Raw genomic sequence first — 19300 nt, 5'->3', positions numbered from 1 at the left:
AACTAACTGATAACTACTGATAACTAATAACTAACTGATAACTACTGATAACTAATAACTTATATTTTATATCTGACAGTATGTAAAGGTCTTGAAACTAACCATTTGGTACCTAACTACTGGTGACTACTAGTGGTACCTGGTTACCACTGTTACCACCTGACTACTGGTACCTGACTACTAGTGGTACCTGGCTACCCTCTGGTACCTGACTACGCACCCGTACCTAATTACCACCAGTATCTAACTACCCATCAGTACCATCAGTACCTAAGTACCATCAGTACCTAAGTACCATCAGTACCTAATTACCACCAGTACCTACCACCAGTATCTAACTACCCACCAGTACTTAACTACCCACCAGTACTTAACTACCCATCAGTACCTAACTACCACCAGTACCTACCATCAGAACCTACCACCAGTACCTAACTACCACCAGTACCTACTTACCTCGAGGTTGGCTCGGGCACTTGCTTCAGGAGAGAGTACAAAGCTAGCACTGGGCGAGTGGGCGTGGGACCCATCCTCGTGGGCGTGGGAACTGTGGGTGTGGGCGTCACATTTCACCATCAGCTGCGTTTCGCCCACCATCGTTACGTTGCAGTCCCTCAGCGGTACTGGCGGCTCTGTGGGCGTGAATTGTGGGCGTGAGGGTGTAAATTGTGGGCGTGAGGGCGTGAAATGAGGGCTATGGGTGTGATGTGAGGGTGTGAGATGTGGGCGTGTGGGTGTGAGGTGTGGGCGTGTAGGTGTGACGTGTGGGTGTGACCTGTGGGCGTGCGGGCGTGAGGTGTGGGCGTGTGGGTGTGACCTGTGGGCGTGCGGGTGTGAGGTGTGGGCGTGACCTGTGGAGGTGTGAGGTGTGGGCGTGTGGGTGTGAGGTGTGGGTGTGGCCTGTGGGGCTGTGAGGTGTGGGCGTGTGGGTGTCAGGTATGGGTGTGACCTATGGCGGTGTGAGGTGTGGGCGTGTGGGTGCGACCCGTGGGGGTGTGGGCGTGTGAGGTGTGGGCGTGTGGGTGTGACCTGTGGGCGTGCGGGTGAGGTGTGGGCGTGTGACCTGTGGGGGTGTGAGGTGTGGGCGTGTGGGAGTCAGGTGTGGGCGTGTGGGAGTCAGGTGTGGGTGTGACCTGTGGGTGTGTGAGGTGTGGGCGTGTGGGTGTGACCTGTTCGGGTGTGAGATGTGGGCGTGTGGGTGCGACCCGTGGGGGGTGTGTGTGGGCGTGTGTGAGGTGTGGGCGTGTGGGTGTGACCTGTGGGCGTCAGAATGACTTTTACATATAATAACACTGAAATTATATATGGATAATGATAATTTCGAAATAATAATAATAATAATAATCATAATAATAATAATAATAATAATAACTGACAATAAAGACCGAATAACTTACCTACAACACTGAGGGTATAGGTACAAGGTACCCTGGTACGTCCTACCCGGTTTCTTGCATAACAGATCACCTGGACAGGTGCAGTAGGTGTCAAGGTGACTACTGAGCGTGTAGGTGAAGCTGGATCCAGGCGGTGGTGTAGCAGGGAACCTACTTCCATCTCCTCCTCACCTACTTCCTCCCAGGAGTCAGGTGACGGCACCTCCCAGCTCCTAGGTGCCGGGGTGACCACCCAGGGGTCACCTAGGTGACCAGGGGTCAGGTCAATGAAGCCTAAGGGGCGGTAGTCCCCCGTGACCACCCCTCCCCTAGGGTCCTTCACCTTGTGACCCCTTGGGGGGGTCAGGGGAGGTGCTGACACCTTCCAGGTGAAGTTCACCTCCTGAGGCACAGCCTCCACCTTGCAGGTGAGGCTTAAGGTGGTGTTAGAACCTACCACCAGGTGAGTGTGAGGCGTACCTGCGCAGTACGGCGAGTCTGTCAGGAGAAAATAGGTGACAAACGTAAATAAATAGGTGCAAAAATAGGTGAAATGCGTGAAATATGTCCGAAAAATAGGTGAAATAGGTGAATACAACAACTATCTACTACCACTTTCACTACTAATAAACCAGGATAGTAGACTATGATAGTAACTATGATAGTAACTATGATAGTAACTATGATAGTAACTATGATAGTAACACTATGATAGTAACTATGATAGTAACTATGATATTAACTATGATAGTAACACTATGATAGTAACTATGATAGTAACTATGATAGTAACTATGATAGTAACACTATGATAGTAACTATGATAGTAACTATGATAGTAACTATGATATTAACACTATGATAGTAACTATGATAGTAACTATGATATTAACACTATGATAGTAACTATGATAGTAACTATGATAGTAACTATGATAGTAACACTATGATAGTAACTATGATAGTAACTATGATAGTAACTATGATAGTAACACTATGATAGTAACTATGATAGTAACTATGATAGTAACTATGATAGTAACTATGATAGTAACACTATGATAGTAACTATGATAGTAACACTATGATAGTAACTATGATAGTAACACTATGATAGTAACTATGATAGTAACACTATGATAGTAACTATGATATTAACACTATGATAGTAACTATGATAGTAACTATGATAGTAACTATGATAGTAACACTATGATAGTAACTATGATAGTAACTATGATAGTAACTATGATAGTAACTATGATAGTAACACTATGATAGTAACTATGATAGTAACACTATGATAGTAACTATGATAGTAACACTATGATAGTAACACTATGATAGTAACACTATGATAGTAACTATGATAGTAACACTATGATAGTAACACTATGATAGTAACACTATGATAGTAACTATGATAGTAACTATGATAGTAACTATGATAGTAACACTATGATAGTAACTATGATAGTAACTATGATAGTAACACTATGATAGTAACTATGATAGTAACTATGATATTAACTATGATAGTAACACTATGATAGTAACTATGATAGTAACTATGATAGTAACTATGATAGTAACACTATGATAGTAACTATGATAGTAACTATGATAGTAACACTATGATAGTAACTATGATAGTAACTATGATAGTAACACTATGATAGTAACTATGATAGTAACTATGATAGTAACACTATGATAGTAACTATGATAGTAACTATGATAGTAACACTATGATAGTAACTATGATAGTAACTATGATATTAACACTATGATAGTAACTATGATAGTAACTATGATATTAACACTATGATAGTAACTATGATAGTAACACTATGATAGTAACACTATGATAGTAACTATGATAGTAACTATGATAGTAACTATGATAGTAACACTATGATAGTAACTATGATAGTAACTATGATAGTAACTATGATAGCAACTATGATAGTAACTATGATAGTAACTATGATAGTAACTATGATAGTAACTATGATAGTAACTATGATAGTAACTATGATAGTAACTATGATAGTAACTATGATAGTAACTATGATAGTAACTATGATAGTAACTATGATAGTAACTATGATAGTAACTATGATAGTAACTATGATAGTAACTATGATAGTAACTATGATAGTAACTATGATAGTAACTATGATAGTAACTATGATATTAACACTATGATAGTAACTATGATAGTAACTATGATATTAACACTACGATAGTAACTATGATAGTAACTATGATATTAACACTACGATAGTAACTATGATAGTAACTATGATATTAACACTATGATAGTAACTATGATAGTAACTATGATATTAACACTACGATAGTAACTATGATAGTAACTATGATAGCAACTATGATAGTAACACTATGATAGTAACTATGATAGTAACTATGATAGTAACTATGATAGCAACTATGATAGTAACTATGATAGTAACACTATGATAGTAACTATGATAGTAACTATGATAGTAACTATGATAGTAACTATGATAGTAACTATGATAGTAACTATGATAGTAACTATGATAGTAACTATGATAGTAACTATGATAGTAACTATGATAGTAACTATGATAGTAACTATGATAGTAACACTATGATAGTAACTATGATAGTAACACTATGATAGTAACTATGATAGTAACTATGATATTAACACTATGATAGTAACTATGATAGTAACTATGATAGTAACTATGATAGTAACACTACGATAGTAACTATGATAGTAACACTATGATAGTAACTATGATAGTAACTATGATAGTAACACTATGATAGTAACTATGATAGTAACTATGATATTAACACTATGATAGTAACTATGATAGTAACTATGATAGTAACTATGATAGTAACTATGATAGTAACTATGATAGCAACTATGATATTAACACTATGATAGTAACTATGATAGTAACTATGATAGTAACTATGATAGTAACACTATGATATTAACACTATGATAGTAACTATGATAGTAACTATGATAGTAACACTATGATATTAACACTATGATAGTAACTATGATAGTAACTATGATATTAACACTATGATAGTAACTATGATAGTAACTATGATAGTAACTATGATAGTAACACTACGATAGTAACTATGATAGTAACACTATGATAGTAACTATGATAGTAACTATGATAGTAACACTATGATAGTAACTATGATAGTAACTATGATAGTAACTATGATAGTAACTATGATAGTAACACTATGATAGTAACTATGATAGTAACACTATGATAGTAACTATGATAGTAACTATGATAGTAACACTATGATAGTAACTATGATAGTAACTATGATAGTAACTATGATAGTAACTATGATAGTAACTATGATAGCAACTATGATATTAACACTATGATAGTAACTATGATAGTAACTATGATAGTAACTATGATAGTAACTATGATATTAACACTATGATAGTAACTATGATAGTAACTATGATAGTAACACTATGATAGTAACTATGATAGTAACTATGATATTAACACTATGATAGTAACTATGATAGTAACTATGATAGTAACTATGATAGTAACACTACGATAGTAACTATGATAGTAACACTATGATAGTAACTATGATAGTAACTATGATAGTAACACTATGATAGTAACTATGATAGTAACTATGATAGTAACTATGATAGTAACTATGATAGTAACACTATGATAGTAACTATGATAGTAACACTATGATAGTAACTATGATAGTAACTATGATAGTAACACTATGATAGTAACTATGATAGTAACACTATGATAGTAACTATGATAGTAACACTATGATAGTAACTATGATAGTAACTATGATAGTAACACTATGATAGTAACTATGATAGTAACTATGATAGTAACTATGATAGTAACTATGATATTAACACTATGATAGTAACTATGATATTAACACTATGATAGTAACTATGATAGTAACTATGATAGTAACTATGATAGTAACACTATGATAGTAACTATGATAGTAACTATGATATTAACACTATGATAGTAACTATGATAGTAACTATGATAGTAACTATGATAGTAACTATGATAGCAACTATGATATTAACACTATGATAGTAACTATGATAGTAACTATGATAGTAACTATGATAGTAACTATGATAGTAACACTATGATAGTAACTATGATATTAACACTATGATAGTAACTATGATAGTAACTATGATAGTAACTATGATAGCAACTATGATATTAACACTATGATAGTAACTATGATAGTAACTATGATAGTAACACTACGATAGTAACTATGATAGTAACTATGATAGTAACTATGATAGTAACACTACGATAGTAACTATGATAGTAACACTACGATAGTAACTATGATAGTAACTATGATAGTAACACTACGATAGTAACTATGATAGTAACTATGATAGTAACTATGATAGTAACACTACGATAGTAACTATGATAGTAACTATGATAGTAACACTATGATAGTAACTATGATAGTAACACTATGATAGTAACTATGATAGTAACACTACGATAGTAACTATGATAGTAACACTATGATAGTAACTATGATAGTAACACTATGATAGTAACTATGATAGTAACACTATGATGGTAACTATGATAGTAACACTATGATAGTAACTATGATAGTAACACTATGATGGTAACTATGATAGTAACACTATGATAGTAACTATGATAGTAACTATGATAGCAACTATGATATTAACACTATGATAGTAACTATGATAGTAACACTATGATAGTAACTATGATAGTAACACTATGATAGTAACTATGATAGTAACACTATGATAGTAACTATGATAGTAACACTATGATAGTAACTATGATAGTAACACTATGATGGTAACTATGATAGTAACACTATGATAGTAACTATGATAGTAACTATGATAGCAACTATGATATTAACACTATGATAGTAACTATGATAGTAACTATGATATTAACACTATGATAGTAACTATGATAGTAACTATGATAGTAACTATGATAGTAACTATGATATTAACACTATGATAGTAACTATGATAGTAACTATGATAGTAACTATGATAGTAACTATGATAGTAACTATGATAGTAACTATGATAGTAACTATGATAGTAACTATGATAGTAACTATGATAGTAACTATGATAGTAACTATGATAGTAACTATGATATTAACACTATGATAGTAACTATGATAGTAACTATGATATTAACACTATGATAGTAACTATGATATTAACACTATGATAGTAACTATGATAGTAACTATGATAGTAACTATGATAGTAACTATGATAGTAACTATGATAGTAACTATGATGATAGTAACTATGATAGTAACTATGATAGTAACTATGATAGTAACTATGATATTAACACTATGATAGTAACTATGATAGTAACTATGATATTAACACTATGATAGTAACTATGATAGTAACTATGATAGTAACTATGATAGTAACTATGATAGTAACTATGATATTAACACTATGATAGTAACTATGATAGTAACTATGATAGTAACTATGATAGTAACTATGATAGTAACTATGATATTAACACTATGATAGTAACTATGATAGTAACTATGATAGTAACTATGATAGTAACACTATGATAGTAACTATGATAGTAACTATGATAGTAACTATGATAGTAACACTATGATAGTAACTATGATAGTAACTATGATAGTAACACTATGATAGTAACTATGATAGTAACTATGATAGTAACTATGATAGTAACACTATGATAGTAACTATGATAGTAACTATGATAGTAACTATGATAGTAACTATGATAGTAACTATGATATTAACACTATGATAGTAACTATGATAGTAACTATAATATTAACACTATGATAGTAACTATGATAGTAACTATGATAGTAACTATGATAGTAACTATGATAGTAACTATGATAGTAACTATGATAGTAACTATGATAGTAACTATGATAGTAACTATGATAGTAACTATGATATTAACACTATGATAGTAACTATGATAGCAACTATGATATTAACACTATGATAGTAACTATGATAGTAACACTACGATAGTAACTATGATAGTAACTATGATAGTAACTATGATAGTAACACTACGATAGTAACTATGATAGTAACTATGATAGTAACTATGATAGTAACACTATGATAGTAACTATGATAGTAACTATGATAGTAACTATGATAGTAACTATGATAGTAACACTACGATAGTAACTATGATAGTAACTATGATAGTAACTATGATAGTAACACTATGATAGTAACTATGATAGTAACTATGATAGTAACTATGATAGTAACTATGATATTAACTATGATAGTAACTATGATAGTAACACTACGATAGTAACTATGATAGTAACTATGATAGTAACTATGATAGTAACTATGATAGTAACTATGATAGTAACTATGATAGTAACACTATGATAGTAACTATGATAGTAACTATGATAGTAACTATGATAGTAACTATGATATTAACACTATGATAGTAACTATGATAGTAACTATGATAGTAACTATGATAGTAACTATGATAGTAACACTACGATAGTAACTATGATAGTAACTATGATAGTAACTATGATAGTAACTATGATAGTAACTATGATAGTAACTATGATAGTAACACTATGATAGTAACTATGATAGTAACTATGATAGTAACTATGATAGTAACTATGATATTAACACTATGATAGTAACTATGATAGTAACTATGATATTAACACTATGATAGTAACTATGATAGTAACTATGATATTAACACTATGATAGTAACTATGATAGTAACACTACGATAGTAACTATGATAGTAACTATGATAGTAACTATGATAGTAACACTACGATAGTAACTATGATAGTAACACTATGATAGTAACTATGATAGTAACTATGATAGTAACACTATGATAGTAACTATGATAGTAACTATGATAGTAACTATGATAGTAACTATGATAGTAACTATGATAGTAACTATGATAGCAACTATGATATTAACACTATGATAGTAACTATGATAGTAACTATGATAGTAACTATGATAGTAACTATGATAGTAACTATGATAGTAACTATGATAGTAACTATGATAGTAACACTATGATAGTAACTATGATAGTAACTATGATAGTAACTATGATAGTAACTATGATAGTAACTATGATAGTAACTATGATAGTAACTATGATAGCAACTATGATATTAACACTATGATAGTAACTATGATAGTAACTATGATAGTAACTATGATAGTAACTATGATATTAACACTATGATAGTAACTATGATAGTAACTATGATAGTAACTATGATAGCAACTATGATATTAACACTATGATAGTAACTATGATAGTAACTATGATAGTAACTATGATAGTAACTATGATAGTAACACTATGATAGTAACACTATGATAGTAACTATGATAGTAACTATGATAGTAACTATGATAGTAACACTATGATAGTAACTATGATAGTAACTATGATAGTAACACTACGATAGTAACTATGATAGTAACTATGATAGTAACTATGATAGTAACTATGATAGTAACTATGATAGTAACACTATGATAGTAACACTATGATAGTAACTATGATAGTAACTATGATATTAACACTATGATAGTAACTATGATAGTAACTATGATAGTAACTATGATAGTAACTATGATATTAACACTATGATAGTAACTATGATAGTAACTATGATAGTAACACTACGATAGTAACTATGATAGTAACTATGATAGTAACTATGATAGTAACTATGATAGTAACTATGATAGTAACACTATGATAGTAACACTATGATAGTAACTATGATAGTAACTATGATATTAACACTATGATAGTAACTATGATAGTAACTATGATAGTAACTATGATAGTAACTATGATATTAACACTATGATAGTAACTATGATAGCAACTATGATAGTAACACTATGATAGTAACTATGATAGTAACACTACGATAGTAACTATGATAGTAACTATGATAGTAACTATGATAGTAACACTATGATAGTAACTATGATAGTAACTATGATATTAACACTATGATAGTAACTATGATAGTAACTATGATATTAACACTATGATAGTAACTATGATAGTAACTATGATATTAACACTATGATAGTAACTATGATAGTAACTATGATAGTAACACTACGATAGTAACTATGATAGTAACTATGATAGTAACTATGATAGTAACACTACGATAGTAACTATGATAGTAACTATGATAGTAACTATGATAGTAACACTACGATAGTAACTATGATAGTAACTATGATAGTAACTATGATAGTAACACTACGATAGTAACTATGATAGTAACTATGATAGTAACACTATGATAGTAACTATGATAGTAACTATGATAGTAACTATGATAGTAACTATGATAGTAACTATGATAGTAACACTATGATAGTAACTATGATAGTAACTATGATAGTAACTATGATAGTAACTATGACAGTAACTATGATAGTAACTATGATAGCAACTATGATATTAACACTATGATAGTAACTATGATAGTAACTATGATAGTAACACTACGATAGTAACTATGATAGTAACACTACGATAGTAACTATGATAGTAACCATGATAGTAACTATGATAGTAACCATGATAGTAACCATGATAGTAACTATGATAGTAACCATGATAGTAACCATGATAGTAACCATGATAATAACCATGATAGTAACTATGATAGTAACCATGATAGTAACCATGATAGTAACTATGATAGTAACCATGATAGTAACTATGATAGTAACCATGATAGTAACTATGATAGTAACTATGATAGTAACCATGATAGTAACCATGATAGTAACCATGATAGTAACCATGATAGTAACTATGATAGTAACTATGATAGTAACCATGATAGTAACTATGATAGTAACCATGATAGTAACTATGATAGTAACCATGATAGTAAGACATACGTGCCACACGCAGCAACACAGCATTGGAGTGACCATCACCCTCGGTGTTAGACGCCAGACAGGTATATAAACCAGCGTCTCCTCGACGTACCGGCGTCACCACCAGCGACGCGTTATCCCGACGCCAGAGACGACCTCCGACCACCACCACACGACCCTGGGGAACCACAATTACCAATTAACATAAATGAGGATCCACAATTACACAGTCTTGGTACACTTACATTATGAAGCCAGGTATACAGTCTTGGTACACTTACATTATGAAGCCAGGTACACAGCCTTGGTACACTTACCTTATGGAGCCAGGTACACAGTCTTGGTACACTTACATTATGAAGCCAGGTACACAGTCTTGGTACACTTACATTAAGAAGCCAGGTACACAGCCTTGGTACACTTACCTTATGGAGCCAGGTACACAGTCTTGGTACACTTACATTATGAAGCCAGGTACACAGTCTTGGTACACTTACATTATGAAGCCAGGTACACAGCCTTGGTACACTTACATTAAGAAGCCAGGTACACAGCCTTGGTACACTTACCTTATGGAGCCAGGTACACAGTCTTGGTACACTTACCTTATGGAGCCAGGTACACAGTCTTGGTACACTTACATTATGAAGCCAGGTACACAGCCTTGGTACACTTACCTTATGGAGCCAGGTACACAGTCTTGGTACACTTACATTATGAAGCCAGGTACACAGTCTTGGTACACTTACATTATGAAGCCAGGTACACAGTCTTGGTACACTTACATTAAGAAGCCAGGTACACAGCCTTGGTACACTTACCTTATGGAGCCAGGTACACAGTCTTGGTACACTTACATTATGAAGCCAGGTACACAGTCTTGGTACACTTACATTATGAAGCCAGGTACACAGTCTTGGTACACTTACATTATGAAGCCAGGTACACAGTCTTGGTACACTTACATTATGAAGCCAGGTACACAGTCTTGGTACACTTACATTATGAAGCCAGGTACACAGTCTTGGTACACTTACATTATGAAGCCAGGTACACAGTCTTGGCACACTTACATTATGGAGCCAGGTACACAGTCTTGGCACACTTACATTATGGAGCCAGGTACACAGTCTTGGCACACTTACAATATGAAGCCAGGTACACAGTCTTGGCACACTTACATTATGAAGCCAGGTACACAGTCTTGGTACACTTACATTATGAAGCCAGGTACACAGTCTTGGTACACTTACAATATGGAGCCAGGTACACAGTCTTGGTACACTTACATTATGGAGCCAGGTACAGCCTTGGTACACTTACATTATGGAGCCAGGTACACAGTTTGGTACGCTTACATTATGGAGCCAGGTACACAGTCTTGGTACACTTACATTATGGAGCCAGGTACACAGTCTTGGTACACTTACATTATGGAGCCAGGTACACAGTCTTGGTACATTTACATTATGGAGCCAGGTACACAGTCTTGGTACACTTACATTAAGGAGCCAGGTACACAGTTTGGTACACTTACATTATGGAGCCAGGTAAACAGTCTTGGTACACTTACATTATGGAGCCAGGTACACAGTTTGGTACACTTACATTATGGAGCCAGGTAATGTTATAAGCTGGAGGGTCAGCTCTGACAGAACACAGGAAGCTAACACTCTTGCCCTCCATCACCTCCCTCCCTCCTCCAGCACTCCTACGACCTCCCTCCACCAGCAGCGTCGCCTCCGGAACGTCTGAGAGATAGACAACGAAGAATTTAAAACCTATCTACTACACAAGTGTCATTAAGGCGTCATGTCACTTCTTCACCACAATTCAAGAATATATATATATATATATATATATATATATATATATATATATATATATATATATATATATATATATATATATATATTTATATATAATGTCTGAAACTCCACGACCATGAATATCTGGGATAACATGCTCAGTACTGCTGGGCGCCAGGTGTTTAAGGATGGTGGTCCAGTGGACAGAGACATGAGTACTTTGATCAGTTCATACAGAGCTGGGCATGGGAACGCAGGATCGAGTCCTGGCCAAGCCACAGTTCTGCTATATATATATATATATATATATATATATATATATATATATATATATATATATATATATATATATATATATATATATATATATATAATATATATATATATATATATATATTTATATATATATATATATATATATATATATATATATATATATATATTTATATATATATATATATATATATTTATATATATATATATATATATTTATATATATATATATATATATATATATATATATATATATATATATATATATATATATATATATATATATATATATATATATATATATATCACTACTAGTACTACCACTACTACCAATACTATTACTATTACCACCACTACTACTACTACTACTACTACCACTACTACTACTGCTACTACTACTACTGGGGACTGACACAGTAGGTGCCCTCCAGGGTGACTAGGGGACTGACACAGTAGGTGCCCTCCAGGGTGACTAGGGACTGACACAGTAGGTGCCCTCCAGGGTGACTAGGGGACTGACACAGTAGGTGCCCTCCAGGGTGACTAGGGGACTGACACAGTAGGTGCCCTCCAGGGTGACTAGGGGACTAACACAGTAGGTGCCCTCCAGGGTGACTAGGGAACTGACACAGTAGGTGCCCTCCAGGGTGACTAGGGGACTGACACAGTAGGTGCCCTCCAGGGTGACCAGGGGACTGACACAGTAGGTGCCCTCCAAAGTGACTAGGGGACTGACACAGTAGGTGCCCTCCAGGGTGACTAGGGGACTGACACAGCAGGTGCCCTCCAGGGTGACTAGGGGACTGACACAGTAGGTGCCCTCCAGGGTGACTAGGGGACTGACACAGTAGGTGCCCTCCAGGGTGACTAGGGGAATGACACAGTAGGTGCCCTCCAGGGTGACTAGGGGACTGACACAGTAGGTGCCCTCCAGGGTGACTAGGGGACTGACACAGTAGGTGCACTCCAGGGTGACTAGGGGACTGACACAGTAGGTGCCCTCCAGGGTGACTAGGGGACTGACACAGTAGGTGCCCTCCAGGGTGACTAGGGGACTGACACAGTAGGTGCCCTCCAGGGTGACTAGGGGACTGACACAGTAGGTGCCCTCCAGGGTGACTAGGGGACTGACACAGTAGGTGCCCTCCAGGGTGACTAGGGAACTGACACAGTAGGTGCCCTCCAGGGTGACTAGGGGACTGACACAGTAGGTGCCCTCCAGGGTGACTAGGGGACTGACACAGTAGGTGCCCTCCAGGGTGACTAGGGGACTAACACAGTAGGTGCCCTCCAGGGTGACTAGGGACTGACACAGTAGGTGCCCTCCAGGGTGACTAGGAGACTGACACAGTAGGTGCCCTCCAGGGTGACTAGGGGACTGACACAGTAGGTGCCCTCCAGGGTGACTAGGGACTGACACAGTAGGTCCCTTACAGGGTGACTAGGGGACTGACACAGTAGGCGTCCTCCAGGGTGACTAGGGGACTGATACAGTAGGTGCCCTCCAGGGTGACTAGGGGACTGACACAGTAGGTGCCCTCCAGGGTGACTAGGGGACTGACACAGTAGGTGCCCTCCATACTGACTAAGGGACTGACACAGTAGGTTCCCTCCAGGGTGACTAGGGACTGACACAGTAGGTGCCCTCCAGGGTGACTAGGGGACTGACACAGTAGGTGCCCTCCAGGGTGACTAGGGGACTGACACAGTAGGTGCCCTCCAGGGTGACTAGGGGACTGACACAGTAGGTGCCCTCCAGGGTGATTAGGGAACTGACACAGTAGGTGCCCTCCACGGTGACTAGGGAACTGACACAGTAGGTGCCCTCCAGGGTGACTAGGGGACTGACACAGTAGGTGCCCTCCAGGGTGACTAGGGAACTGACACAGTAGGTGCCCTCCAGGGTGACTAGGGAACAGACACAGTAGGTGCCCTCCAGGGTGACTAGGGGACTGACACAGTAGGTGCCCTCCAGGGTGACTAGGGAACTGACAGAGTAGGTGCCCTCCAGGGTGACTAGGGGACTGACACAGTAGGTGCCCTCCTGGGTGACTAGGGGACTGACACAGTAGGTGCCCTACAGGGTGACTAGGGACTGACACAGTAGGTGCACTCCAGGGTGACTAGGGAACTGACACAGTAGGTGCCCTCCAGGGTGACTAGGGAACTGACACAGTAGGTGCCCTCCAGGGTGACTAGGGGACTGACATAGTAGGTGCCCTCCAGGGTGACTAGGGGATTGACACAGTAGGTGCCCTCCAGGGTGACTAGGGGACTGACACAGTAGGTGCCCTCCAGGGTGACTAGGGAACTGACACAGTAGGTGCCCTCCAGCGTGACTAGGGAACTGACACAGTAGGTGCCCTCCAGGGTGACTAGGGAACTGACACAGTAGGTGCCCTCCAGGGTGACTAGGGGACTGACACAGTAGGTGCCCTCCAGGGTGACTAGGGGACTGACACAGTAGGTGCCCTCCAGGGTGACTAGGGGACTCACGCAGTAGGTGCCCTCCAGGGTGACTAGGGAACTGACACAGTAGGTGCCCTCCAGGGTGACTAGGGAACTGACACAGTAGGTGCCCTCCAGGGTGACTAGGGAACTGACACAGTAGGTGCCCTCCAGGGTGACTAGGGAACTGACACAGTAGGTGCCCTCCAGGGTGACTAGGGGACTGACACAGTAGGTGCCCTCCAGGGTGACTAGGGAACTGACACAGTAGGTGCCCTCCAGGGTGACTAGGGAACTGACACAGTAGGTGCCCTCCAGGGTGACTAGGGGACTGACACAGTAGGTGCCCTCCAGGGTGACTAGGGAACTGACACAGCAGGTGCCCTCCAGGGTGACTAGGGAACTGACACAGTAGGTGCCCTCCAGGGTGACTAAGGAACTGACACAGTAGGTGCCCTCCAGGGTGACTAGGGAACTGACACAGTAGGTGCCCTCCAGGGTGACTAGGGGACTGACACAGTAGGTGCCCTCCAGGGTGACTAGGGACTGACACAGTAGTTGCCCTCCAGGGTGACTAGGGGACTGACACAGTAGGTGCCCTCCAGGGTGACTAGGGACTGACACAGTAGGTGCCCTCCAGGGTGACTAGGGAACTGACACAGTAGGTGCCCTCCAGGGTGACTAGGGAACTGACACAGTAGGTGCCCTCCAGGGTGACTAGGGAACTGACACAGTAGGTGTCCTCCAGGGTGACTAGGGGACTGACACAGTAGGTGCCCTCCAGGGTGACTAGGGGACTGACACAGTAGGTGTCCTCCAAGGTGACTAGGGGACTGACACAGTAGGTGCCCTCCAGGGTGACTAGGGAACTGACACAGTAGGTGCCCTCCAGGGTGACTAGGGGACTGACACAGTAGGTGCCCTCCAGGGTGACTAGGGACTGACACAGTAGGTGCCCTCCAGGGTGACTAGGGGACTGACACAGTAGGTGCCCTCCAGGGTGACTAGGGAACTGACACAGTAGGTGCCCTCCAGGTTGACTAGGGAACTGACACAGTAGGTGCCCTCCAGGGTGACTAGGGAACTGACACAGTAGGTGCCCTCCAGGGTGACTAGGGGACTGACACAGTAGGTGCCCTCCAGGGTGACTAGGGGACTGACACAGTAGGTGCCCTCCAGGGTGACTAGGGGACTGACACAGTAGGTGCCCTCCAGGGTGACTAGGGAACTGACACAGTAGGTGTCCTCCAGGGTGACTAGGGACTGACACAGTAGGTGCCCTCCAGGGTGACTAGGGAACTGACACAGTAGGTGCCCTCCAGGGTGACTAGGGGACTGACACAGTAGGTGCCCTCCAGGGTGACTAGGGAACTGACACAGTAGGTGCCCTCCAGGGTGACTAGGGGACTGACACAGTAGGTGCCCTCCAGGGTGACTAGGGAACTGACACAGTAGGTGCCCTCCAGGGTGACTAGGGAACTGACACAGTAGGTGCCCTCCAGGGTGACTAGGGGACTGACACAGTAGGTGCACTCCAGGGTGACTAGGGAACTGACACAGTAGGTGGCCTCCAGGGTGACTAGGGGACTGACACAGTAGGTGCCCTCCAGGGTGACTAGGGGACTGACACAGTAGGTGCCCTCCAGGGTGACTAGGGAACTGACACAGTAAGTGCCCTCCAGGGTGACTAGGGGACTGACAAAGTAGGTGCCCTCCAGGGTGACTAGGGAACTGACACAGTAGGTGCCCTCCAGGGTGACTAGGGGACTGACACAGTAGGTGCCCTCCAGGGTGACTAGGGACTGACACAGTAGGTGCCCTCCAGGGTGACTAGGGGACTGACACAGTAGGTGCCCTCCAGGGTGACTAGGGGACTGACACAGTAGGTGCCCTCCAGGGTGACTAGGGAACTGCCACAGTAGGTGCCCTCCAGGGTGACTAGAGGACTGACACAGTAGGTGCCCTCCAGGGTGACTAAGGGACTGACACAGTAGGTGCCCTCCATGGTGACTAGGGGACTGACACAGTAGGTGCCCTCCAGGGTGACTAGGGACTGACACAGTAGGTGCCCTCCAGGGTGACTAGGGGACTGACACAGTAGGTGCCCTCCAGGGTGACTAGGGGACTGACACAGTAGGTGCCCTCCAGGATGACTAGGGGACTGACACAGTAGGTACCCTCCAGGGTGATTAGGGAACTGACACAGTAGGTGCCCTCCAGGGTGACTAGGGACTGACACAGTAGGTGCCCTCCAGGGCGACTAGGGGACTGACACAGTAGGTGCCCTCCAGGGTGACTAGGGGACGGACACAGTAGGCGCCCTCCAGGGTGACTAGGGACGGACACAGCAGGTGCCCTCCAGGGTGACTAGGGACTGACACAGTAGGTGCCCTCCAGGGTGACTAGGGAACTGACACAGTAGGTGCCCTCCAGGGTGACTAGGGACTGACACAGTAGGTGCCCTCCAGGGTGACCTGGGAACTGACACAGTAGGTGCCCTCCATACTGACTAGGGGACTGACACAGTAGGTGCCCTCCAGGGTGACTAGGGGACTGACACAGTAGGTGTCCTCCAGGGTGATTAGGGAACTGACACAGTAGGTGCCCTCCAGGGTGACTAGGGGACTGACACAGTAGGTGCCCTCCAGGGTGACTAGGGACTGACACAGTAGGTGCCCTCCAGGGTGACTAGGGGACTGACACAGTAGGTGCCCTCCAGGGTGACTAGGGACTGACACAGTAGGTGCCCTCCAGGGTGACTAGGGGACTGACACAGTAGGTGCCCTCCAGGGTGACTAGGGGACTGACACAGTAGGTGACCTCCAGGGTGACTAGGAGACTGACACAGTAGGTGCCCTACAGGGTGACTAGGGAATGACACAGTAGGTGCCCTACAGGGTGACTAGGGAATGACACAGTAGGTGCCCTCCAGGGTGACTAGGGGACTGACACAGTAGGTGCCCTCCAGGGTGACTAGGGGACTGACACAGTAGGTGTCCTCCAGGATGACTAGGGACTGACACAGTAGGTGGCCTCCAGGGTGACTAGGGACTGACACAGTAGGTGCCCTCCAGGGTGACTAGGGGACTGACACAGTAGGCGCCCTCCAGGGTGACTAGGGGACTGACACAGTAGGTGCCCTCCAGGGTGACTAGGGAACTGACACAGTAGGTGCCCTCCAGGGTGACTAGGGAACTGACACAGTAGGTGCCCTCCAGGGTGACTAGGGACTGACACAGTAGGTGCCCTCCAGGGTGACTAGGGGACTGACACAGTAGGTGCCCTCAAGGGTGACTAGGGACTGACACAGTAGGTGCCCTCCAGGGTGACTAGGGACTGACACAGTAGGTGCCCTCCAGGGTGACTAGGGAACTGACACAGTAGGTGCCCTCCAGGGTGACTAGGGGACTGACACAGTAGGTGCCCTCCAGGGTGACTAGGGAACTGACACAGTAGGTGCCCTCCAGGGTGACTAGGGGACTGACACAGGTGCCCTCCAGGGTGACTAGGGGACTGACACAGTAGGTACCCTCCAGGGTGACTAGGGACTGACACAGTAGGTGCCCTCCAGGGTGACTTGGGGACTGACACAGTAGGTGCCCTCCAGGGTGACTAGGGAACTGACACAGTAGGTGCCCTCCAGGGTGACTAGGGAACTGACACAGTAGGTGCCCTCCAGGGTGACTAGGGGACTGACACAGTAGGTGCCCTCCAGGGTGACTAGGGGACTGACACAGTAGGTGCCCTCCAGGGTGACTAGGGGACTGACACAGTAGGTGCCCTCCAGGGTGACTAGGGACTGACACAGTAGGTGCCCTCCAGGGTGACTAGGGACTGACACAGTAGGTGCCCTCCAAGGTGACTAGGGGACTGACACAGTAGGTGCCCTCCAGGGTGACTAGGGCCTAGGGGACTGACACAGTAGGTGCCCTCCAGGGTGACTAAAGACTGACACAGTAGGTGCCCTCCTGGGTGACTAGGGGACTGACACAGTAGGTGCCCTCCAGGGTGACTAGGGACTGACACAGTAGGTGCCCTCCAGGGTGACTAGGGACTGACACAGTAGGTGCCCTCCAGGGTGACTAGGGGACTGACACAGTAGGTGCCCTCCAGGGTGACTAGGGGACTGACACAGTAGGTGCCCTCCAGGGTGACTAGGGGACTGACACAGTAGGTGCCCTCCAGGGTGACTAGGGGACTGACACAGTAGGTGCCCTCCAGGGTGACTAGGGAACTGACACAGTAGGTGCCCTCCAGGGTGACTAGGGAACTGACACAGTAGGTGCCCTCCAGGGTGACTAGGGGACTGACACAGTAGGTGCCCTCCAGGGTGA

The 19300-nt window shown here is 41.6% G+C and overlaps 1 protein-coding gene across 1 annotated transcript in view; it reads right to left on the bottom strand.

Annotated features, from left to right (window-relative positions):
* Nucleotides 1-19300, bottom strand: part of LOC128697137 (uncharacterized) — a 65871-nt gene that overhangs the window by 9895 nt on the left and 36676 nt on the right. Inside the window, exons 4-7 of the mRNA XM_070080093.1 lie at nucleotides 12046-12188; nucleotides 10459-10615; nucleotides 1398-1874; nucleotides 457-632 (exon numbers count right to left, since the gene is read on the bottom strand). Coding sequence (XP_069936194.1) covers nucleotides 457-632; nucleotides 1398-1874; nucleotides 10459-10615; nucleotides 12046-12188 — 953 coding nt within the window. The remainder of the gene's footprint in view (nucleotides 1-456; nucleotides 633-1397; nucleotides 1875-10458; nucleotides 10616-12045; nucleotides 12189-19300) is intronic.

This window comes from Cherax quadricarinatus, unplaced genomic scaffold (genome assembly GCF_038502225.1).
Source record: "Cherax quadricarinatus isolate ZL_2023a unplaced genomic scaffold, ASM3850222v1 Contig143, whole genome shotgun sequence".
Classification (NCBI taxonomy): domain Eukaryota; kingdom Metazoa; phylum Arthropoda; class Malacostraca; order Decapoda; family Parastacidae; genus Cherax; species Cherax quadricarinatus.
This window is presented reverse-complemented; position numbering and strand designations above follow the sequence as displayed.